We start from the raw sequence: 25,752 nt of genomic DNA, 5'->3' as shown, positions 1-25,752 counted from the left end.
TTGGTGGTGAAATCTTGCCCTTTCAGAGAGCAATTGAGAGGTTTAATGCAGAAATTCAGTCTTGAAGGGGGCAAGAATGGATTATGCTGGAAGATGAGAAAAAGTGCCTGAAACTGCTTTGTGGCTTTTGAGGGCTTCAGATGGCTTCCTTTTAATTGCTTTATTTAAAATTTATAAGGTACTTTCAAGCCACTATCCAACATACATAAATCTGCTTTTGCTTATGTTGGTTCATCTAAGCTAGTTTTAAGAATCTGATATCGGATTTCTGTATCTGTCATTTAAATACAAATAGATTGAAGTCATCTTTTCTGTTCTTGAAATTCAGTGATTAAGCAATTACTTCTGTCTGTGGTGTTCATGTTACAAAGTACTTGAATACGAAATCCAAGCCCTCTTACATTTATGATTCCACAAAAATCCTTTCGGGGCTTATATTTTCTGTACTTGTTCCCTGACTGATTTTTTTTATGTGCACATATAAATTTGAATCAACATTTTCCGGTCCAGGTTTTTAGTTATTTGAAGGAAAAATAAGTCCACTTTACCTGCTTTTCAAGGGGAAGTAAGGAAGGTGGGTATAACAGTTGAAATGTAAAATTTGTAAAACCATTTAATCCAAATGTTGTTCTGTACGAGAACTTCCATTAAGTTTCTTCTTACGAATGAAGAGACTGAGCTTTTCTGTGCGAGAAGGATCTTTCTTGCAACAACTACACCAACATAGATCTGCTGGATGTTGATGTGAGCTTTTTTTTTTACTGAGCTAGCTTGTTGAGGAGGCAGTGCAGATAATTTGAAAAAGCATCCTTCTTTTGGAATTACTGTATCTATGCTATGGTTTTTGCATATAAATTTTAGGTGGTGTAATTTTTAACACTCCTGTTGAACATAATTACATCAGAAAAACTTGGTAGTATACGCTCAGCTTACGGTTGCCCTTGCCATAAAAGCCAGTTATAGAAGAACTGGTCCTGAGGATCATCAATTAGGTTCAGTGCTTATGCTTACGGGAAGAGGAGGGAAAAGAGGTGGTGTTTTGATTATTATAACATATGAACTGTTAAAAACTGGTTTTTAGTAGCATTGCAGAAAAAAAAGCATTGCTTTCAAAGATGAGAATGCATTATGCATGTAGATGTGGATCATGAGGATCTTGTCCAAAATATCTTGAAGCTTGTAGAAAGCTTGTTTCTGCTTTCTGTGCATTTTGATGGTTGTGCTGTGGAGTACTGAGGAGTGAAAAACCTTGCAAGCTCTTCTGGCAGAAGGGGCAAGTCTTGTGAATTTAGTTCAAAAAGCTGGCCAGCACAAAAATACTTGTTCCAAGAAAGTAGCAAGCCTAGTTTTTCTTTCATCTTAAAAATAACTCAAACCAGAAAAATCCTTGAGGGAAAAAAACAGAATAGAGAGGACTGTGTTGATTAGTTACTGTTGAGTTACTCAGGTAGGCTCATAAAGTCAAGCTGTACCAAAATGAGGTTGTAACAGGGTTTAAGCAGACAATCTGGTGCATGTGTACCACTCTGTATCACTGTGTGTGTTTGTTTAATATTTTTTAAGTGCGCAGATATGTGGTAGGTCTGTTGAGCTAAATAATTTTAAGCTTGTGTGTCTTTGAGGCTGACTTGAACAAAGGCCAGTATTTCAGCTGTTCAAATTTGAACTGACTTCATTTTTTACAGAGGTGGAATTACAAAGGCAGTATTGTATTAGCATGGTTGCGAGAATAAGCCCATAGATAGTAAAGAGTTGTAATGTGTCACAGTTACTATGCAGCAGTAACGAGTTAAGTGTGCTTTGGGATGCAGGGAGTTCTGTTCTTTTAGATGCCATGGCAAATATGCTGAAAAATTAATGCCAAGATCTTACAAGTTACTCAATATGGAAGGATGGAAAAGTGGAACCCAAAGTACAGCATGTAGTGTTTAAATTTAAAAAACAGCATGGTTGTTCAATTAACATAGTTTTAGCCAAAGCTCTGTGAAGTCTTTCATTTAGAAGGAGGATGACAGTTTGAGTCTGGTTTTATCGAAGAGCTCATCTTTCAGGATAAGTAAAATAATCATGCTGATGCATTTATTTTTTTTTCTTCAGTCAGCTACTTATTAGAGAGCCATATGTGGTTATAATGGACCAAGGAGAAAGTTTCAATTGCCTGAAACAGTACATCTTCCTCAGTACATTCAAGATCTCAGTGCATCTGTATGCCTGACATTCACAGAAACAAACTCCACAGTGGTAATCCATGAAAAGCCCTCTAGACTAGTCTATTTTCAGTTCCCTGAAATCTTAAATTTTAAAATTTTAAAGGTGCATTGGGAAAAATAAGTGACCTTGTTATTCTTCCAATTTTATCCAGTTTTGGCAATGCTTTTCTGGTGCCAGATTCTGCTGGGTTTGTGAACTATGATCACAACACAATCTTTGAGCGAGATCAGCAGCACTGATAGGTTTAAACAAAAGAATATCTATGTCTTTCTCCTGTGCCTTTTTGTCAGTAGGTGTTGTCATAAGAATGATTTGTAATTTCATTGCTTTTAATCTGCTCAAACAGTAGAGCTTGCTCTTCAGGGCAGAGTAGGTCTACATTGTTTGTTTGATATTCATATGGTTGCAAAAGAGAGAAAAACATTTTCTTGGAGGGTTTTGGTATTTACCTGCATTTTACTTGGCCTCTAGAAGGTGGTGGTAAACCATCTCCTGCGCAAAGAAATTTTAGTAATTAATGATCATTCTGTGTCTCCCCTCAGGAGTCTCATTTAGAATAGGACAGATGCTTGCAGCAGAACATAAGGGAGAAATGGGTGAATGCAGAGGCTGCCTTTTTAGCAGTCTTCTCTGGCTGGAGATCAGCTACTTGCAGTACAGTCAAAAGAAAGCAAGACTCTTGGGTGGAAAGTCTGTAAGAAATGCTTAGTTCTGAACTGAGAATTAGACCTGCTTCAGTTGTTTCTTGAGCAGGGCTGAATGTGACCAGCTCTGCTCTGTGCCCCAGTGAACTGCAAACTTGAGCATCTGTGGGAATGTGGTTTACCAAAATGCCAATTAGAAAAATCTCAGTGCCTTTTGTTCTACTTATTCTCTGTGCCAGCTGAAAGCCTGTGTACTTAACTTCCTCTTACCATCATTTAATATAGCCAACATACAAAATTGGAAATAAGTTATGTTGAAAGAGCTGGTTTGACCTTTACTGGCAGGAGTGCTCTTGGCTTTTAACATCTTAAATTACAACTGTGTAAAATATACATATTTGCTGTTGCCAAGCTTTTGGATGTTCAGATTTTTTAACACTGACAAATTACAATTTAGGAATTGCCATCCAGTTTTCTCATACGTGACTGTATCAAAAATACAGGTGCCCCTAGAAGAAATCAGCTTTGTTTAATTCCATACTGCACTACGTCACTGCAAAATTAAAGCCTCCAAAAAGCTGCCAAATCTTGCTGATAGGTTTGGTGCTTAATAACTAAATATGTTCAGAATTCTATAGATTTTCTTACATAAGGGTTTTTTTGATGACAACTGAAGTTGTGTTACTGCAAACCTGCATGTGCTTTAGTTCCAGGATGAAATGTCATTGAAGTGCGTGCCTCACTCTGTAAGAGGATGAGACAAGAAATGTTCATAGACCCAGGAGAAGAATTGTCCAACCAAAATACTTTTTACCATTTGAGATTTGTTTTCCACTTTGCTTCTTGCCTTAACTTTTCTACGTAATTAAGTAGTATTTTGAACAATACTAAATCCAGTGTGGAACCTCAAGGTAGTCAGCTACTGACATCTTTATTACCATGGATAGCTGCCCATTTACTCTTAACCTAGTGGTCCAAAATCATCATCTAATTTGAAACAATTTTTGTATTTCAGAAAGCCAAATACTGGCCTAACAAGGATATACTGTGCGACAGACTTGGTGTTCATTGGTTCATTTTTCTGTGTTGAAATTTAACAGCTGTGCACATTTATGACAGGCAAAATAGTGGGTGTTGTTCTATCCCATTCTTGACCCAGCTAACATTTGTCTTGGAGAAGAGGTTACAAGCTTGGCAAGCTACTGCATAAAACATCTGTGCAACTTGAGAGTTTTTCTTATCTGCTTTAACTTCCAGATTCCACAGAGTTAATTGATAACATTTTCCTCACTTATAACTTCTCTGGAGCTGAGTTTTTATTCTGTGAATATAAACATGGTTTGTCTTAAAGCCATATAATTTGCACAGAATCTAAACATACGGCTCTGCCGTCAGGATCTGTAGACTTTCATGTATGAAATGTTTCTTACAAACATTTCAACATACTGTAGAAGTGTCGGTATGCTTTTAGAGTTCAGTGTAATACCAAATGTTTGTATGATATGTACAACTTGTAGCAACTTTCTTAATATTTTAGCAAGAGCTCAGTTATTTTAACCATATTTAATATGTTTGGTTAATAAAACTGCTAGCAAAAAAAAAAAAAGAGAATATGCTTACTAGGGAAAATATCTATTGAAAAGTTTCAGGAAACAGTGGAAGAAGTGTAAGGTCAAGCATTCATATGCAGATAGTGTTAAAAATCTGGCATTAAAAAGTCTTTGGATGTACTTGTAGATGTTTGGATAGAAAGTTAAAAAGAGTTTGCTTAATGACTTGAAAAATGTTTCTGACGTTCGGCCTGTGGTGACGGATAATTTTATTGCCATAGATGTGGAATAAATTCAGCTTTGTTAAAAGTTTCAAAGGATAAATTTTTACTGTTCAGTATGACCAAACATTTTCATGTGGGTTAGAGCAGAAGGCCTCATGCTCTCCCAGTTGAAGTTATGAAAACCCTGCCCGCTCAACAGGAGTTATGTGGGCCTCTGTGTAAATTCAAGTGAAGTATGCTCAGAGGCCAACAGGAAAATCTATTATAGTATCTGCTTTTGAAGATTAGTCAGGATGACCTGGGAGGACTTTAACTGCCCCATCTGTTCTTTATCTCTAAAGATAGTCATAATATTTTTAAAAGATGGATAAGGGAACATGGGATCAATTTACAGAAAAACAGACACTGAGACAGAGTGATTTCTTGATTGCTATGTAAATTACTGCCAATATCTTAATTGCCCATTTAATGCTTTTTTTTTGGAAATGAGATTTCCTTCCTCAGTGCAAAGCACTTCAGATATGTTTTTATTACCACCAGGGGTCTGTCTTTTTTCTTTCTTGCTGCTTCAGCCTTTTCTAGTAGTAAGCATACTATTTACAAATATACAACAATTGTAAATATGTTCTGACATTATTTTTTTTTATTCAAGCCACTGCCAAAAAACATGGTATCAAGACTATGTGAGTCCAAAAAGGTGTGTGCTGCAGCTGATATGCAACTCCAGGTATGTTTTTGCATTTTAGTCTCTACTTTGTATCCAGAGCTCACAGAACATGGTTTAATTCTTATAATTTTACCAATTTTTTAATTTCAACATAGACCCATTATCTAACTATATGCAAATCAGTGAAAATTCATTTTTATATTAACTTTGTTTTTGTAAAAGTATTCTGTGTTGTCTGTTTAAACTAAATGCCTCTATCTGTAGTAAAATGTTGTGAAAACCACAGCTTTTGAAAATGGTTGGACTATCAGAATTCCCCAATGTGGTTTGAGTTTTTTAATTAATGATGGAATCATTTAAGGAGAGCTTGCAGTAGAGGAAGTACTGTGTACCTTTTGGATCATTACAATGTAGCAGGACTGAGAGATACAGGCTACCTTAGTAAAATCATTTACTTACTAGAATGTGATTCAAGCTCCTTGTCTTTTGCACCCCCAGTATGACAGTGGCAACTTGTTACTGCCATCAGAATTGGTGGCTGGGCTATAAGGCTCTAGGACTTCTCTCTCTCTCACAGTGTTGGGAGCAGTAATTAATTTGTAAACCTTTATTTTCTGTGGCTAGATGAGATTCATCAGTCATACCCACAAACAAGCTATCAGTGTTGCTTTTCCTCAAAGGAAGGAAACTAGAGTTCTATCTAAAATGGGTGTTTAGTATTTTTCAGTCCTGCAACGACAGTTCTCACATGTGAACGGTAGCATTAGCATCTAACTCAGATATTTTTTTTACAGTGAGAGTCTGACTGCATTTAGTATGCTACAAGCTTCTGCTGTGTGATTTTTGTGACTTTGTTTTCTTCTTTGTTTTGTTTTAAGCTAGAAACATATAATTTTTCTTTTTACAGTAGACCTAGTGTTTAGGTGAGATAACTCTTCTAGTACCTTAATAAAGGTTAGTCATGATTTTTGAGATGTAGAAAGAAACAAATTTAAAGATCAGATCTTTGCAGTTCTTCACTTTGAAAAGGGCCCAAATGATTGCAACCCTCTAAAAACATGAGTTGTGCTGGTTAACTGAAGTTGATTTAAAAGAAAAACTTAGTTAGAGTTTGCTCTGTGCAGTTACTTACAGTGATTTAAAACCAATCAGAATACTGGAGTGTGGACCTGTAAATGTATAGGTGTCAGTTACACTGATCAAACCCAGACTTAACATTGTTTTTAGTGTATATGTATATTTTTCATTAAACTTAATGGATTTTTGAATTATGCTTTCAATGCAGCGCTGGCTGTCAGTGGCCAGTGTTGACTGTGCAGGTGTGAACAACAAGGGTGCTACCTGTGGCTCTCCCTCTGTGACATGAAAACTACTGCACCCTCTCTGCAGGTCTTGATTTTGAAATGCACGCTCCTGGCTCTGAAAAGTTCATATACAGAGATAATGAGAATCCAGAAAAAAAGGTAGCCAAGAATATAACTAATTCATATAGGAGGGTTTTTTTGGGGAAAAAACCCCACCCAATTCTGGATTGAAATAAAATTGATAATGAGAATGCTTAGCGGTGGATCTCTGTTTGTGAAGTCTACCAACACAGAATAATTTACCAATGTGCAGACTAATAACTACCAAAGTGATGATCCAGTACTTTCACATGTACCCATTCCTTTCTGGTGTGTCAATAACAGCTATATATAGATCTGGCAGATTTCCTGTCAGCTTTTAATATGTGTTTTCTGTAATCTTGTCAAGGTTTGAGACCAAATTGCGGTGAGGAGGCTAAATGGGCTTGGGTACCAAGAACACCTTAAGTCACAGATATATTAAAAAGTGATGTGGCCTCCCTGTCCTGTGGCAGGGGAGATTGTGTGGTCTAGAAGTAAGTCAGGGAGGGGTCATTGCGTTGGTCCCATGGGGTGGACTGTGCAGTCCCCTGCTGCTGCTGACCTTCAGCTGCTCCTGAGGTCTCTGTAGGGTCTGTCCCAAAGTGACTCCAGATGCCATAGCTTTCGAGCTTGGGAGAGAACACCCACTTCTGGTGGGCTGAAATTCCTGTGGGTGCCTAATGATTAACTGGTGCTGGCAATGATGCAGTGATTAAGCAGGCTGCTTGCCCTCAAATTACTCTTGTGTAACTAATGTTCAACCAGTCTCAACCTGTGTCAAATGACCACAATGCCACACTGAATGTTATTATTAATTTCCTACTTTAAGCACCATGTTCTTGGAGATTCCAAACATAATACCTGCAGACGTATGCACTGATTTCAAAGAGACAGATTGGCAGAGCCATTCGGTTTATTAGTTCAGAAAAAATGTCCCATAGAAGTTGACTGCATGGCAAATACAAAGTTCATACATTCCTTTGTATTGTTACTTGTGTAGATTTAAAAGTATAATAATTCATTAAAGAAAAACATACTTAAATCTGCATATATACAAAGTATATATGTACTACTAATGTATACCTGAAAAAACTGTGAAAGATGACTCTTAATACCTTTTCTTCAGACTTTGCAGAGTATATTCTATGTTGACAACTAGATGCTTTGTAAGCCATATTTGATCTTTAAAAGAAAGAAAAATGCTTACAAATTTTCCGTCAGTGGGAAAAATGCCTAAAGGTTCTTGTGGTCTGTTCAGAAAATAAGTCTATCAGCATGGGGCAATAAGAAATGAATGCTGGTTTTTCATCATGACTATAACACATCTGTGTGTTTTTGCAGCTCACATCATCAGTTACTCAACAGGAAAGATAGGAGTGCATCCTCTCATAAGGCTTATGCCATGTAGATTGAGTCCCTGAGGCTTTCAGTTAGTGGTAACTTCACTGGGAAATGCCTGACTTTTTGATATTGATGCAATTAAGCAGACAAGGAGCTAGAAAGAACTGGAATCAAGTGAAACTAATAAATACCATTGTCAGTGCAAAACAGAGAGATAGTGTGAAGACAGATAACTATTTGATGGCCTTTTAATATTTTCAGGTCTTTTAGGAAATGTGTTTTACTCAAATTAGAAATAATCTTGTAGCTACTGCTTAGTATTAAGTACTAAGCATGCTCCTCAGCAGTATCACCTAAAATCCTGTGGTCCTGGGATGTGTTTCCCATTTCAAAGACCTGTGTAAACATTCAGAACTGTGGTTTCTAGATGGGAATCCTCATGGCTATAAAGTTCATGCAAGTTTATTTTCAGGGATGGATTTTTTTTTTTTTTAACTATGCTGTCCAGGTGGCCTGGCTTATTGCTTTCTTCCCACGCTTTACATGTGCCAGGATCAAGGGAAAGCTTATAGCTGGCTTCAGTGACTCATTTCACTGGCCTTCAGCTGACATTTCCCCACTGCCCAGCTATGAATTGAGCTTTTGCTCCAGCTCCCTGACCACAAACTACTTGACTCCAAATTTTGCTGTAGAGAAGGTCCACTGCAGTGCAATCCACTCCATCTTGTGAGGAGCACTGAAGAGCAACTGCAAAGAGGTCCTAACAAAGCTGGGAGATGGAAAAAAGAGAATCAAGGCTGAGCTGAAGCAGGATGCTAAAGTCTCTTTGTCAGGTGCTGAAGTTCCTCATGTTTGGTTTGGGTTTTGTAGAGAGGGAGGCTGGTGTGAAATGACTCCTGCAGTCACAAAGGCCTGGGGTGACAGGAGAAAAGTGAGTTTTCTAAGACTGTTTCATCAGGTAATTTTCAGATCTATTCATGGTACTTACTATTCGTCATATTCTCAGTCACCCTTGCTACTATAAATGCTATAGCTTTTGTTAAACTTTGTTAAAAAACAAGCTGGGATTCTAGAGACCAGCTCTGAGGTGAAAAGTAAAAGCTGAGGCATTGTGAAGCCTCTTTCTCTTCTCAGATAGGAGTAAAAAATACTGTAGTTGTTACAATCTAGTATAGGTTTTTCTTTAGAGTTTCATTTTTCATGTTATCAATATAATGATAGAAAATTTAGAACACCCGTGCAAAGTTTGGTTTTAAAAAATAAAGTACTCATTGTTTCCCATTTGGTGCACTGTCTTCATGGAGTTATCCTCTGAACAGATACTTTCTGCCTACTCTGCATTTGTAGATGGGCGATGTTAAGCGTTTGCATCTCTTGTTCAGTGTTGCTGTCTGGGACACAAAACATGCAATGTCATTAATGGCTGATTGTGCAAGTTTAGGTCTTACTGACCTCTTTTCTCCTTATTAGCCATGTAGGAAGCAAGCAGGAAATTTGGGAGTAGCTCCTGCAAGTCATGGCTTCTTCACCCCCTCCTTGTAACCCCCAGTTTTTCTTGAAAAAAATCAATTTTCATATTTATTATTTGTCAACAAACACCGTCAAAGGATTTATTAAGATTCTGTATGTTAGAAGACAGCTTATTCAAAGAGAAGAAATATGGTCCTTCAGAAACAGTCACAGTTTTGGGTGCAAGTATGTGTTGTATCCAGCCCAAATAAAAAAAAAATAATCCAGCCCCAAAAATAAAATGAATGCTGGATTCTGATAAATTATTAGCGTTCAGAATGGGTTTATACCCAAATTTCATAATAAGGAATCTTTTCACAGGTTGGGGGGATTGTGTTATTCAGATCACATAAAACATCCATTCTCCATGGACGGGGAATGCCTCCAAACAGCCTGTTCTGCATAAAATTTCTGCATTTTGTGGTTATAATTCCTAAACCAGTGTGTTTATCTCATTGGGAATGGTATTGCAGTGTCCTTGGGAGTGCGACTAGGACTGAAGCTCTAGCCAAATTACTTGCTTCATCCCTTGCACAAGAGCTTTTTGTGGCTTCCCACTGTCAATTTTCCTATGAAATGTTCCTACCACAGGATGGCCTGACCTGAACTCTCTGGCTTAAATATCTGGATCCACAAAACTTCTCAAGAATACCTTGCATTGCACAGCAGTGAATGTCCTCTTCTTCTGTCTTCCCTGCGCTTCCACAGAATAGGAAATCTTCATATTAAAAAAAGTTCAAATTAAAAAAAATAAATGCTGCAATAGTTTTCAGTGATGACACAGACTGAGCCTTGGCACTGTCTTCTATCCATGCTTGTTTCACACTTACTGTTAAAGTACCAGATACTCTGCTTTGCTATCTTTGCTTGAAAAATCTTTTTGTTGGTGCTGCTTTCCTGATCTCCAAACGCCTCCGTAATTTAGTCTGCTGATAATCTGCATGCTTCTGCAAAAAAATTGCCTGGGAACCAGCTCTTACCTCTGGTGAAGTACCCTCCTGGTACAGTGTGATCTCAGGCTAAACTTACACTGCAACAACTTATTGCTGTGATTGTGAGAGCTAAATGAAGGAAGCATCTGCCTTAATACTACTGTTCAAGTGCTCAAGCAGACACTCAGGAGCATCAGCACATCAGCAGCTCCATGTGCAGCTTCTTATGTTCACTGCCGGGGCCATAACTTGCCCCTGCAGATGGGATGTGTTCTTATGACTGTATGCACATGTCTTGGAATAGCTTATTTTGCTTGTCCATTCAAATAACTTTTAAGTAATTTTATTAAATCTATTAAAAAATATTCTTTTTGAAAAGCGGAATTGCTGGAGGGTTTTAGGGGCAGGGCTTAATTTTACTTAAAAATGCAGGTGATTTAGTACTGCCAGTGTTCTTGGTGATCTAACACGGATTTATGATAGGTCATGATGGTGGTTGTTGTACTCCAAAAAGCTGTTTTTCTCCTTCTATGTTACACTAAAAATAGAAGATGTACAAAACCATATATATTTGAACTCTTTCCTCTCCCTGTCTTCTCTCTTCTGTTCTTTTCTATTTCTTGGTATTTGTTGTCAAATGCCAATGCTATGTGCCGAAGACAAACATACATTTTGTCTCTTCAGGTATTTTATGCTGTCTTGGACCAAATCTACCATGGAAAGCATCCGCTAAAAAAGTCAACCACAGAAATTTTAAAGGAAACACAGGAGAAAGTTTATGGATTGCCATATGTACCTAATACAGTGAGTAGAAACAACGACTGTATAAATTACACCTCTTTTTTGATAGCATGTTAGTAGCCCTTCCTCTCCCTGCCCCTTGTCCCACACACTCACATGCTTGTTGTATTGTTAGGTTAAAAGAATTTTCTTTCTTTCAGCAACTTTATCCAGAGTAGGGTGTTGGAAATTTTCAGCTAAAACTCAAAATTTAATTAATGTACCCAGTTTTGTACAGGTTTAGTCTTGTCATGCTCAACTTGATTGCTTTTTTTTTTTTTAATTATCTTAAGAAAAGCACTGGAAACAATACATTGGAAAGAGGGTTTATTTTAGCTTTACAAAGGACTGTAAAAGGCAACAAAACAGTGCTGCATGTTGGTATTTGTATACTGTCAGTATCAGCATGTGAGAGCAAGCCAGTGTGAAGTAGGACTTGGAAGTGAGTTTTTCTCATTGTACTGCTGTGACCTTCAGCATGTCACTTACTTATCCTTTTATGTGGTATCTGAAAGTGTTAAAGCCTTCAGTTCTACTGAGTTACATAGTTTTGATCTTCCTGACTAATCATGCATTTGTTCTGTACTTCATGTGGCATCCAAAGGTGCAGGTTGCATAGATGATAGTCAAGAATTTCCTGGGCTGTCTGAAGCTGAATTCCCAGCTGGAGCTTGGCCCAGATCACTGTTTGACAATTTTTTTCAGCATACCCAAATCCTTTCTCTGCTTTCCGCTTCTCAGGAAATGTGCTTTTCTATATAGCAAAAATGTGAGTTCTGTTATCTGAGAAAGGGTATCAGGAGATCTGTTCTTCAGCCCTTTCCGCATTGAAACCGTACTGCCTCTGCTGGCCTGGCAAAGGCAGAAAAGTGAGCGCAAGGTGTCTTCAGAGTATGATGTCTGACTTCTTAGCATTTTGCTAAGAGGTGTTCAACACCGTTCCTCCGCAGGTGTTAGCTATCCAGCGAATGGAAGTTTCCTGCTTCGAAACTCAGCCTGCATTTTTTGTTCCATTTAAAATATTTTTTATAAGTTGTTGCCTTCAGAAGAGTGTAACATCTTGTAATGAGCTAGCCTCATTATGATGAGGGATAGCAAGTTTTGCCCTGGAACTTTATCCCAGCAAAATTATTTGAACTTTTGAATTATCAGAAGGTCTATGTTCTTAAAATTTATTGAATGTAGAATTAGTGTGCCCACACAAGAACTGTAATACAATTTAGATTTCAGTAAAACTTAGTGAAAAAATACATTAAAAGGATGTTAGCACTCTGTAATTAATGTCTGTAATTTTGCTTGCTGCCCTTTGCTCCTCTTTCTTCCACACTTAAGTTTGCAGTGTAGTTTGTAGTCCAGATTAAAAAATAAATGTCTTGAAAGTAAAAGTGTTTTAAGTGTGGAGAGGATATTCCTTCCTTTCATTTAATTTCAGAGCTAGACATTGAAATACAGTAAGAGAGGCCAGCTTTTATTTTCATCTGTCATTTGGCTAGGTACTTAGATGGCTGGGAGAAAAAACAAAGTATTTTGATTATTTGAATTTTATCTGCTCTCTGTAGGTTTAGATTCAATTATGAATTGCTAAGTTAGGCTTGTATTATCTTCAGTGTGTAAAAGTAATTGGTGAATATCTTAACTGCATTAATGTGATTTTTCTGTAGTAGCATTGTCTGTTGGGGCTCCAAAAGTGTCCACTATTATCTCTTAATTCCCTCTTACTGCTTTTGACAGGCAAGTAAACTTAGTAAATATCCTCTGAATATACTTGGGCTTCAGTCTCATTGTGCAGACTCGTTTTCTGAAGTAAAGCCACAGCATGTATCTTCAGCAGATGAATTTCTGTCTTTCTGAGGCACAGCTCAGATAATAGGACAATTTTTAATGCATCTTTTTGTTCTAGTACTTTCAAAATGAGGCACATAAACTACACCTAATAAATAAATGCTGCTGTATCTGTGTGTTGATACCTATTTTAAGGTAAACCAAAGCATCGTCCTCAGCAAATATCATGTCTTATGTGCCAACAGTAGGAGGGATAGTGGGACAAAAATCCTGTCAAAGTCTATTTGCCATTCAAATAGGTTTTACAGGCATTGGGGCAGTTAGCATCGCATGCAGTAGTATTTACATTGGCTGCGTTGACACAGATGGTTGCAGAAGCTAGTGCCACATGCGAGGAAGAATCGAGCAGACTGTAGACAGACAGAAGCACAGAGAAACAGCAGTCCACAAGACTTCGTTTTCCTGAAGAATGCAAATCTCGATTTCTGGCTGGCCATTGCTTATCTGTTCAAAAGTACACAGCAGTACACTGCTGGCTCCTGGAGGATGAAATTCCACTGGGATTGCTTGGCTCAATTACTGAATCCAGGAGCTGACGACTGCCAGGCAGGGGGCAAGGAAATGTATCTTGCCTGTTCTTTGAAGTGTCTGGTGGTTTTGTTGCCAAAGGAGATTTGTGTTACTGAGTTTGTCTGGGTTCTTGAGTCCTTGTGATGCCTTTAAAAAGCAATCAGTCCGCCTTTTGTCTCTTTTAAGAAAGGAAGATAAACCAAGTAATAATGACCACACATTTTCCTGCCATTTCTTCCTGAATGTACTTGGTGTCAGAATCTGTGCACTGTGGGGAATTTAGGACTCTGCTTTTGTTCCAAACTTTTCTTCAAATAGTAGCTAATTTCTCATCTCTTGTGAAGCCAGTCTCCATTTACTGTGGCCTGCTTTGCAATGGATAACAGTGTCTGCTTTTAGAGTATCTCCCCTGGTCTCTTCTAACTTTGTCTCCAGGATGCCCAGGGAGACTTTTAAAAAAGTATCAGGTGACCCTTTGATCAACCTGAGACATGATCAAAGTTTCTCCCCATGATCTATTGCTTAGTCCCCTGCCTGTCCCCCAGGTTCAGACTTGAAAACTACTTCCCTTTGAGGCAGTCATCAAAACTTAATGATACACCATTGTTAGTCCTGCGCCAAGCATAATAATTCCTATCTCCTGCTGTGGGTTTCAGTTCAATATTGTAACAAAAAATGAGATGCAGAGTGAACAGGCTCAGCAGTGAGAGTGGAGATCACAGCCTCCTGCATTACAGGAAAGAGCTCCCAATAATGAAGTGGTTTTTTTTACAATAAACACCAGCTGCCCAAATAATCATACGTGAATTTTCTTTGTGAAATATTGAATTAGTTTGAATTATTGATTCTTATTTTCAAAAAAATATTATGGATTTACATATGAATTATCTGTCCATCATGGTAACCTTTGTTCATTCTAATCTGGAAGTTTGGTGAGAGATGCTGGTTTGACTTGTGACTCTGAGGAAAAATGGTTTTGAAGGCTGAGGCACAGTGAATCTGGGTTCTTTTGTACATTGCTGCCAAATAGTCCCTTTTGCATTTTTTAAAATTACGTGGCCTTCAGGTAAGATTTTCTTCCAGAAACAGAAGAATTTATTGTGTGGTAGTTGAATACAAAGTACAGTGTTGGAATTAACCCACATGCATCATTGTAATTACATTTGATAGGAGGGAACATGTTGGTATGTTCCTTTTGGTTTTTTTTGGAACGCTAAATAATTTGCCGTATACCTTTTTGCTCTAGCATGTTAAGGACATAGTAGTTCAGAAGGACAATCTCTACTGGTGGCCTAAAATTTATATCATGTTACAGGTTTAATTATGCTTGTACACTTTTGTCCAGAGTGCAGGTTTCTCTGGCAGCGTGAGAACTTCTTAATGGCCTAAGGTTGTTAGTGATTGGAGAGACCAAAACACCTGTGAGACCAAATACATAAGCCAGCCAAGTTTGGCAACAGAAAACAAGGCAGGTATTGTTACAGATTCCCTAGAGGGAAGAACGGTATGAAAAATGGTGTATCACCAGTGTGGTTAGTCTTTCTTCTTCCTGCAGCTGGGGGGACTCTGCTCAGACAGGGATACTGACCTTGGAAGGCTTCACCTAGATCCTTGTCTTAACTTGCTGAGGTTGTGTCTGTCACGTTCCTGACAAAGGAAATCAATGGATGAGATGCCCAACATTTGGAGTGCTTGTTGAGTGAGGCTGTCAGGCACTACAGGAAGACATGGCTTGCCATAGGTGCTGAGAACACAAGGATTTCATTAACAAGGCACATATAAAGGCATCTGGGAGGTTGGGCAGCTGAAGAGGAGTTGCTGTCACTAGACAGAACTAGCTTCTCTGAAGAGAGAAAATAGCTTCTGTACCACACTGTCACCATGTGCCCAAGCCCCCTTTTTATTTTATTGAAGAACACCTGAGAGCAAGAGAGTAGCTGTATGGTTTTTTCCTTCTTAGGAGCCTTTTCTTAGGAGTTTGAAGGTGGCCTGACCTCATGCTTAGTTGTGTTAGCCAAGCCAGAATCCAAAAATGGAGACACTGTGGTTTCTGAAGTTCTGCATTGCAGTCTTGTACTAATCATGATCGCTGTCAGTAGTGGTGCTGCAGTGGAGAGTATAGTTTTTAACAGTCCAGTTCCTCAGCTTACTGAGGGCTGACTGGCAATTTGAGTGAAGTATCTTGTTATTGAATCTACCATCTGTGTTATTGTGGCATCTGTTCTCTAAGGGTTTCTTGTTAGGTCTTTGGAGTGACCACAATGTGTAGTTACAGCTCCGGTCCTGTATAACGTTTCATGTGAATATCAGTAACACCACGTAAAAAGAATAGTCAAACTGAGCAAGCAAGGAGGCAGCTGTCTTAAAATAAATAAGCGATAACCCTTAACCTCTGAAGGTAAAAGTGGTTTTGAATTCGGAAAACTTTACTCAAGTGGTGAACATAAATCTTGAAATTATTGGTAAGGAAGGCTAAGTAGTGGCTGCCTGTTAAACTTTGAACTGTGATTTCACTTTGTGTTTATTTTGTCTAAAATCTTTCCAAATTGGTCCTAGATTTATTTAGTTAAACTAATATAACCTTAGAATCCAAGCAAAACGGAAAGCTAGGTTAAAGGAGATGAAAAAAGGTAGAATTTGGTGTTGCTGGCAAAGAACTTTTAAATGACCAATACTGGGTTGAGGATGGCGGAATAAAATTTGTGGTACTAATCAATAAAATGCTGAAAAGAACTGAGTGGGAGAAAAAGCCTGTATATTGGAATATCTGAGAAAAGGAGGTTATTAGAAAAGTGAAAGCCATGTAAAAGTTTGAAAAACAGGGGACTTGGATAAGTGCTAATGAGCCAAAAGTAAAGTTGTGGAAGTTGCAGCTTAAAAACCAAAAATATCAACAATGATTAAAAAAAAAAATATATCAGCATCCTGGTTTTGGCTGGGGTGAAGTTAATTTTCTCTTTAGTAGCTGGTACAGTGCTTTGTTTTGGATTTAGTATGAGAATAATGTTGATAACAGAGATGTTTTAGTTGTCGCTAAGTAGTGCTTACTCTAAATCAAGGACTTTTCAGCTTCCCATGCTCTGCCAGTGAGCAGGTGCACAAGAAGCTGGGAGGGAGCACAGCCAGGGCAGCTGACCCGAACTAGCCAGGGGGATATTTCATACCATAGAATGGCATGCTCAGTATATAAAATAGGAGGAGTTGGCTGGGGTTTCTCGGGGACTGGCTGGGCATAGGTCAGTGGGTGGTGAGCAATTGTATTGCACACCATTTTGTTGTTGGGGTTTTCCCTCCCCCCCCTTGGGTTTTAAAAAATTCCTCTCTATTTCTCTTTCATTACAGTTGTTGTTGTTATTATTCGTGGTAGTCCTTTTATTATGTTTTATTTAAATTATTAAATTGTTTTTAACCCCTGAGTTTTACCTTTTTCCAGTTCTCCCCATCCCACAGCAGAGGGGAGTGAGTGAGCGGCTGTGTGGTACTTAGTTGCCAGCTGGGGTTAAATCATGACAATCAGAAAGAAGGCGACTGCCAGATACTTGCTGGAACTGGAAAACAGCCAAGTATGATGAATCAAAAGACATTATGTAGTTATCAAAGACTGAACTAAAAAGGCAAACTATCCTGATGTAGAAAAGGTTTGGTAATAAGGGACTAAGCCCTTTAAAGACCTGATTAAAATCATATAACATAGAAATCATTATATGACCAGAATACAAAGAATAAAAGAATTCAGAAAAAAAAGGCTAGAAATGCTGAGTTGCAAAACTCAAGTAGTGAAGGTAATAAAATTCCAGAACTACTAAAGAAGTAAGAGGTGAGTCAGGGAGAGAGCAACAACAAATGTCAGAGAAAGCAGAAATATTCCATGCCTTTGCCTCAGTGCTTTTTAAAAAATAAATGAATTTTGATTAGGTAAGGAATGTGCATAATTTTTGAGACAGAAAGAAACACAACTGAGATAAAGGAATGAAAGAGAATAATTAGATTTGATGAAGTCAGGTTGTCAGAATATTTAAGTTTATCAAAGCAGTCATTGACATGGAGAAATTACCACTCCTAAACTCATGAAAAAGTGGTAGTTATGATAAATACTCTTATGAAGGGAGAAGAATTTAGGAACTGTAGACTAATCGTTCAGACTTTGTCACTCAAGAAGTAGTAGAACCAATTGCTAAGTAGCTCATAAACACCTTGAGAGCAATCAAGTGAGCAAAATAACCATGGTTTTGTAAGAACCATCTGAGATGGAAAAATCCACTTTTCTTCTTAAGAAGTTGATTGATCTTCAGAATACGAAGGATGTGGTTGATAGAGTAACTCTAGACTTAGCAAGCTTTTTCTGACGCTTTCAAATTGTAACTCTGCAAGCAAACTGTATAGAGTTATGGCTGAGGCAACGTGTGGAAGACATGCTGACAGAGCAGGTGAAAGCTTAGTTCCACACCGGGATGTTGTTAAGTGGAAGTCACCAGAGGTCTGTCCAGGAATTACTGTAGTTCTATGTTTTTGTTAATGATTTGGATGAGAATTTATTGATAATACTTATAGCAGCTCCTTCAGTTGGCAATGATTGCAGAAGTCATGAAAAGCAGAATTTAAATGATCCAGAGAATTTGGATCCAGCATAGTTGGATCACTGTGTCATAAGTCAAGCAAGCACGGCAGAAGACCAGCTTGGCTGAACAAAGAACAGTTGCGGAGCTCAGGGGGAAGAAGAAACTGTATGCTCTCTGGAAGCAAGGTCAGGCTTTGCAGGAATTGTACAGAGCTCTCATTCGTTTATGCAGGGAGAAGACGCAGAAGGCCAAAGCTCAGAGTTTAAACTGGCCAGTTGTTTCAGATGAGAGGGTCTTTTTAAAGTATGTTAATAGCAAGAGGCAGTCTAAAGAAAACATTGGACTGATAGTTGTTGAAGATGGTCATCTGACTAGTAAGGATGAAGAAAAAGCAGAGGCATTCAGTGCTTTTTTTGCCTCAGTCTGTCCTGGGGTACATTAGGAGGAGCATGGCCAGCAGGTCAAGGGAGGTTATTCTCCCCCTCTACTCTGGTGAGGCTGCTTCTGGAGTGCTGTGTCCAGTTCTGGGCTTCCCAGTTCAAGAAAGACAAGGAACTACTGGAGGGGGTCCAGCAAAGGGCTACAAAGATGATGAGGGGACTGGAGGGTCTCCCTGATGAGGAAAGGCTGAGAGAGCTGGGCCTGTTCAGCCTGGAGAAGACCGAGAGGGGATCTTATCAATGTCTACCAATATCTTAGGGGTGAGCATCAGGAGGATGGGGCCAGGCTCTTTTCAGTGGTGCCAAGTGACAGGAGAAGAGGCAGTGTGTACAAACTGAAACACAAGAAATTCCTTCTGAATATAAGGAAGAACTTCCTTACCTTAAGGGTGACAGAGCACTGGAACAGGCTGCCCAGAGAGGTTGCGGAGTCTCCTCTGGAGGCAATTCAAAACCTGCCTGGACACAATCCTGTCCAACCTGTTCCAGGTGAACCTGCTTTAGCAAGGGATTGGACTAGATGATCTCCAGAAGTCCCTTCCAACTTTAACCATTCTGTGATTCTAAATACTGATAGACCTTGGGCTGCCAGTCCTCTTCAGCCGGACAACTACAAGTGCAGGAACAGCGACTTTCCATTTGTGGACACTGAAACTGTAAGGGACCAGCTGTATCAGCTGAATGGTCACAAGTCCATAGGGCCTGATGGGATTCATCCCAGAGTACTGAAGGAGCTAGTGGATAGATATTGTGGCGGGAGCCCTCTCAACCATCTACCAAAGGTCTGGGGAGGCCACTGCTGACTGGGAGCTAGAAAGTGTTATACCAGTTTACAAAAAGGGTGTGAGGGAAGACCCAGGGAGCTGCAGCCCTGTTGGTCTGACCTCAGTTTCTGGAAAAATTATGGTGAGGATTATACTGGGTACTATTGACAGACATTTAAAGAATACTGGAATCTGGCACGGTCAGCATGGGTTCACAGAGCAAGCCTCGTTTAACTAATTTTATATCCTTCTATGATAAGGTCAGCCACCCAGCAGATGAAGGGATGGCAGCAGATGTAGTTCTTCTGGATTTTATAAGGTTTTTGGTACTGTCCTCTACAGCATCCTTCTGGACAAGCTGTCCAGCTGTAGAACGAGCAGGTTTACACAGCTCTGGGTGAAGAAGTAGCTGAAGGGCAGAGCTCAAAGGTGGTAGTGAATGGGGCTACATCTGGCTCGTGACTGGTCGCCAGCAGTGTTCCTCAGGGTTCAATTCTAGGGCCAGTCCTGTTCAATGTATTTGCCAACAATCTGGATGCGAGAGTTGAATGCATCCTTGGCAACTTCGCTGATGACACCAAACAGAGGTGCGGCTGACTTTCCTGAGGGACAAGAGACCTTGCAGAGGGTTCTAGATAATTTGGAGCATGGGGCTGTGGTTAACGGGATGAAATGTACCAGGTTCAAATGCCAGATTCTGTACCTAGGACGGGATAATGCTGGGCACAAGTACAAATTAGGAGAGGAGTGGCTGGAGGGCAGCCGTGCAGAAAGGGATCTGGGGGTGCTGGTCGGCGGCAGCAGGCTCAACACGAGTCAGTCTGGCTGCCCTGGCCAGGTCGGGGAACACAGCACCCTGGGGTGCATCAAACACAGTATGACCAGCTGGTGAAGAGGCGATTATCCCGCTGGATTCAGCACTGGTGTGGCCTCACCTCAAGTACTGTGGGGCCCAGCACTGCACACAACTTCAGAAGGATGTGAAGGTCCTTGAATGCGTCCGGAGGAGGGCAGCAAAGCTGGTGAAAGGGCTGGAAGGAATGTCCTGTGAGGAACAGCTAAGGGCTTTGGCCTTGTCTAGTTTGGAGAAAAGGAGGCTGAGGGGCGGCCTCATTGCTCTGTACAGCCTCCTGAGGAGGGGAAGGGGAGAGGGAGGTGCTGAGCTCCTCTCCCTGGGATCCAGTGACAGGACACATGGGAATGGTTCAAAGCTGCATCAGGGAAGGTTCAACACTGAACATCAGGAAGCATTTCTTTACCAACAGGGTGGTCAGACACTGGAACAGGCTTCCTAGAGAGGTGGTCAATGCCCCAAGGCTGTCAAGCGTTTAAGAGGCGTTTGGACAATGTCCTTAATAAGGTGCTTTAACTCTCAGTCAGCCCTGAATTGCCAGGTGGTTGGACTAGATGGCTGTTGTAGGTCCCTTCCAACTGAAATAGTCTATTCTATCCTAGTTTGCATTATGAAAGCAACTAATTACGTAAGTATTTAAAGAACAATACATGCCTAAAGAGTGTGCTTTTATTTATGGGATGCTCTTAAAGAACATTGTATCTGGGGGGCTTTATATATTTTTGTATTTGGCATTGAGGACTTATCAGTGGGCAGTGTTGTGTCCTGTAGTAGGTGTCTACGTCTTAAAAAGATGTAGAAAAACTGGAAAAAATACAGACAAGTAGCATTGGAAAGGTAATAGGTTTGGAAACGTGAGCTATAACGGAAGTTGAGGAAATAGAGTTATTTGGCTGGCAAAGAGAACATTTTGTGGGCAAACGTGAGTATGTTCTGGTACTGAAAACCTTCATGAAAAAAATAATTGGCATTGACACTGTCATCCTTGGTTTCTTATTAGTGAGCAGATATTAGGAGGGAAAAATAGTTTAATTTAGAGCAAATATAATTACGGTTAGTAGGTAATCTTTTAAACTCTTGTCAGTCTTTTCCCTCATTTGTTCAAGGAGGAAGCAGACACCCAGTAAGTCTAGAATCTCACTAGTGGTGTGTTTTAAAGAAACCACTGTTGTAGATCACAGGAACAAGGTTCATAGTAAAGGCAGAGAGTCTTCATAGAGGATTGCTTTTCCACTTTTTCTCTCTTCAGTTACTTGAAGAGGCACTGATACTGCTCATATTCCACCTTTTGGAGTGTTTTGAAGAGAGATGAAGTCATATGTCATTACTCAACTTCTTGAAGTTTATGTAACCCCTTCAAAGTAATTTTTTACCTTGCCATGTTGGAAACCAAAGTTGTTTACACAAAGTACAAATCCCTGGATTAGTTTTCATATGAGCCGTCTTAAAAGTATACTATAAAACCAAATTGAAGTGTCTAGGTCTTAGGAGAAGTTTAATAAAGGAGTGCACAATGAACTCTGGGGAAGTGATAGTTCTGTAAATAATCAATAGCTAAAAGCCATTTCTGAAAGATTGGTGCTCTGCTGAGGTCAGCATTAAAGTAGATGCTGAGAGTTTCAAAAGCTGTTAAAGTCGCCCTTCAAGGTTTGTTTAGGTTTCTGTCTTTCTGGAGTTGAGTTCATTTTATGATAAAGAAAATGCTGATAGCAAATACTGTGAAGATTTGTTTTCCGGTAGTAATATGACGCTATTCACAGGGCGACTATCTACAGCAGCAGAGTGTTTACAGATATCATAAGATATGAAGCACTTTTAAGGAAATTATTTTTGCAAATGTTAGCCCCATGAAACTCAAACATACTTTAGCGATAGTATTTACCACGTGGTAGAGCATTTTAAAGAACAGTGCAGGAAGTAGTTGCGTATGTCTCCTGGTAACATTTTGAAATAACTATATGTGCTTTATATATATATATTATACATATATATATATATATAAAAACACAGATTGCTTTGTTTAGTTCTCACATTCACATGTTGTCGTTGTTCTCCACCCCCCCCTCCCCGTACTGCAGTACTGGAGCTATATTTAAGAGTGATGGATATAACTGAAAGTCTCATTGCCATGAACACAGCCTAGAGGGTCTGAAATGCTCTTCAAATGCAGTGGGAGATTGTCCTTTTTAAAGCTTGCAGCCAAAACAGAAAAGGAACAAGAGGGAGGATCTGTTATCACTCTTGCTTAACAGGAGGTGGCAGTTACACTGAGAGGGGGGAAAAAAAGTAGTTTCTTCAAGTTTGTACTGCATTTTGTGGCAGATTCAGGATTAAAATCTTGATCCTCTAAATCCCTGTCTGGAATGGCTTGGCAAAAGATAGTAAATGAGCATTATTGTAAAATAGAAGCTATTTCATCTTCCTGTGTAGGTACAGATAATTTACGTGATTAAGTTGTACTGACAAATAGATTTTTTTAGTTACAATGTTGCTTAAGATATTTCTCATTTTATGGAAGACCTTATCTTCAAGAGCCTTCATGATGTTTGTTTTAAAATAATGTTTTTAAAGGTCAATACCTTAAATTAGGTTTAATTGGTAAAGCAGAATAAAACCCTTGGACTTCAGTGTGAGTCAGTACCCAAAGGAAACTGTGATGATCTGATTGTAGTTATCTTGGGCTTATGAATCTTTAAAGTTTAGGCAGTAATAGAAATTATTAATGGATAATTGAATGGGGTGGGTGTTGCATGTGTAGGTATATGTGTAGAGTTATGTGTTGCAACATGAAGGACTTGTTTGGAAATTGCATATTTCTTATATTTTACTTTAAAGACTAGTTAAATGTTTAATAGTAAGACTGTCTCTCAACTTGTCCAAATAAGATCAGCCAAAGGACACAATATAGAATCAGTTTTCGTAACTGTGTCTTTTTAATCCAAGTTTTAAGGATTGTAGAGCAATGCAGATTATACATACAGCTTTTTGATCTCTGTATTCTTTGTTACCATGTCCCCCTTCCCTGCAGTCACTTTGTGGGGAGGAGAGAAGATGGGAAGAGTAAATAGTTTTAAATAATTTTACTATAAGCAGCTGAAATGCATTAATAGTGTATAAATAAAAATGAAATATTTTTCTTTAAGTAATTCAAAGGCCATATTGTACATATCTAGAAACACCTAGAGTGGTTAATTGCATGTTAAATTCCTTTCCTCTTCCCTAGTGTAAACAACTGCAAAAATATTTACGTTCCTTGCCTTGCTAGATTTATTTATAATCTTGTAATAAAAACACAGAAGTGTTATAAATTGAAATCTTAATCTCTTGCTTGACTCGCTTTTTAAAATAGCAGTGTTGGTTTACTTTGTGCACTCTCCTGCTCCTAACACAGAAATGCATGACACTGAAGAACTGAACAAGTATTGATGTTAGGCAAGTTAGGGGCGCAGCACAAGATGTGGTTTCTTGAAATTAGCTTTCTGTTATTCTAAACAAGCTTAGAAACTGCAGCAAAGGAAGTGGCTTTAAAGCTCTTTATTGGCTTTTTTTATTATTGTGAAACTCCGGAATGATGATGATGATGTAATTCTATAAAACTTAGAGGGGCACAGGCCAAGAATACAGAAAGTAAGTTGACTGAGCAAGCCACTGCATACCTATGGAGAGAGTTGTTTCTGCCAGTCAGTAAGTGTTCTAGCTTTTCCCCCAAGGTAGCTACTGGCACAAGCAGTTTGCAGACTCTGCACTCCAAAACTCATTAAACTGTTTCTTCAAGTGAGAATGAATTGAGGACATTTTCAAAGCACGCTGTAAACTTATGTAACAGGCTAATATAATAGGAAAAAAAAATCTGTGATTTTTTTCAGAACAAAAGTGAATTCTGTAAGCTGCAAAGCATATGTGAAAATCCTTTTCTCATTTCGTAAGGAAAATGAGTAGTTTAAACAGAAAAGTAGAGAATAAATTCTGCTGTGTGACAATGTGCGTTTCCCAAAATAAGTGCACCCAAGTGATAGAGAATGAGTTTCAGAGCCTGGCAGCCACAGCCTAGGCTTCTGCTAGCAGTGCCAGGCTGCTTGCTTCCATCACTGTGCAGGGGAAGGAGGAGAAGAGGAGCCTTACTGGGAAGCTTCTCGGCTTGTCTGACTACAGGCTCAGTTATTCTGGGAAAGGGAGCATAGAAAAGGTTCGGAGAAGGGCATTTAATTCAAGTAGATTAGCACACTGATTCTGGGAGTCACTGTAATGTATGAACGAGACTGAAATTTTCTGTATGTGTTAACTGGATGTTGTTGCAGTTCTGTGCTGTGAAATCTCTTGAGTATCTTCCTTGAATTTTGAGAAAAGTGATCTGAGGCAGAATGTGGGTCTGAAGAACATGAAAATACGAAGTCAAAGGGAAAAAGTAAGACCAGATCTCCTGGTCATCAGATAATATTTTTTTCTTTCGCTAAAAGTACCTTTTCCCTCTGATATTTTATAATTATACCTGTACAGCTGGTACATCAGAACAGGAAACTTGCTAAGCTAAATGTGAAGCATCCCTCTGATCTGCTCCCCACGTTAAATTCACCAGTTTTCTGTGCTGAAAAATGGCTTCATAGTTCTTGACCTGTAACCTGCAGCTCTTTCTGTTGCACCTCCAGCTCCTGCTGTATGAATGGCTGACACAGTGCCAAGAAAACATTGCCTGTGCTAACCTTCAGTGTGCTTGTTTGCGTGCCAGAGTGGTGGTGTCCTGGATTTCCACTAGCCCTGATAAACCTTGGTCTCAGCAGAGGGAAATAACCTGTACTGATTTCCATGCTAATCAGCATTCTCTTCTGGCTGTGAAGTTACCAGAGCCTGGAGCTTCTTGATGTCTCTCAGGAGTTTTCCACCCGTGCTGACAGCTAAATTCAAGGGCATTAGGAGCAGTAATATCAAGTTAGTGCCAGATTCAGGGGTTCTCCACCCAGTAGCCCCCCTGAAGGAAACGAGTTGGCTGCTCCTTTATTAGGTTTCCTGCCAGAATAAGCATTTAATTAAGAAGGGGGCGGGCACAAAATATCATCTCCATCAAAGAGTGTTCCTCATGGAAACTATTCAACAACTTGCTCATTGATGTAATTACAGTGGAACACATTTTGTAATTAGAAGACTTAAATGATGAAAATAGTTTTCTTAATTTAGTGTTGTGTGTTTTCAGGTTCTCACTTGTGTTTTTTGTCTTAAGATGCAAAGCAAAATGGACTTAAATATGCTTTGCAGTAACTGAAGTCACAGCAGAAACTGTTGGAAGAGCATTTTGAAAAGTCCAAGCACTAGTAAAGAATTCCTGTAGTTTGTTTTGTTTTTTCTGTTTCCAACAGATGTAGTAGGATTTTGTAGCACTGATAGCATGTGATTAGTGGAGCTTCATGAATGATTACCTACACTCAAACAAAAGCTAGGTTAGCATATATTAAGCTGTAGGGGTTTTTTCCTTTGGTTTTGTCTTCGTAGAATCGCATCTAAATTTTTCTATCAGATTTTTTTTGTGATAATCTTAATAGTTCTAAA

General features: G+C 39.1%; 1 protein-coding gene across 1 annotated transcript in view; it reads left to right on the top strand.

Moving 5' to 3' along the window:
• LOC119142721 (mitochondrial intermediate peptidase) overlaps nt 1–25,752 on the top strand; it is an 80,939-nt gene that overhangs the window by 41,525 nt on the left and 13,662 nt on the right. Inside the window, exons 15-16 of the mRNA XM_037375978.1 lie at nt 5,282–5,356; nt 11,148–11,267. Coding sequence (XP_037231875.1) covers nt 5,282–5,356; nt 11,148–11,267 — 195 coding nt within the window. The remainder of the gene's footprint in view (nt 1–5,281; nt 5,357–11,147; nt 11,268–25,752) is intronic.

Source organism: Falco rusticolus, chromosome 2 (assembly GCF_015220075.1).
Source record: "Falco rusticolus isolate bFalRus1 chromosome 2, bFalRus1.pri, whole genome shotgun sequence".
Lineage (NCBI taxonomy): Eukaryota > Metazoa > Chordata > Aves > Falconiformes > Falconidae > Falco > Falco rusticolus.
This window is presented reverse-complemented; position numbering and strand designations above follow the sequence as displayed.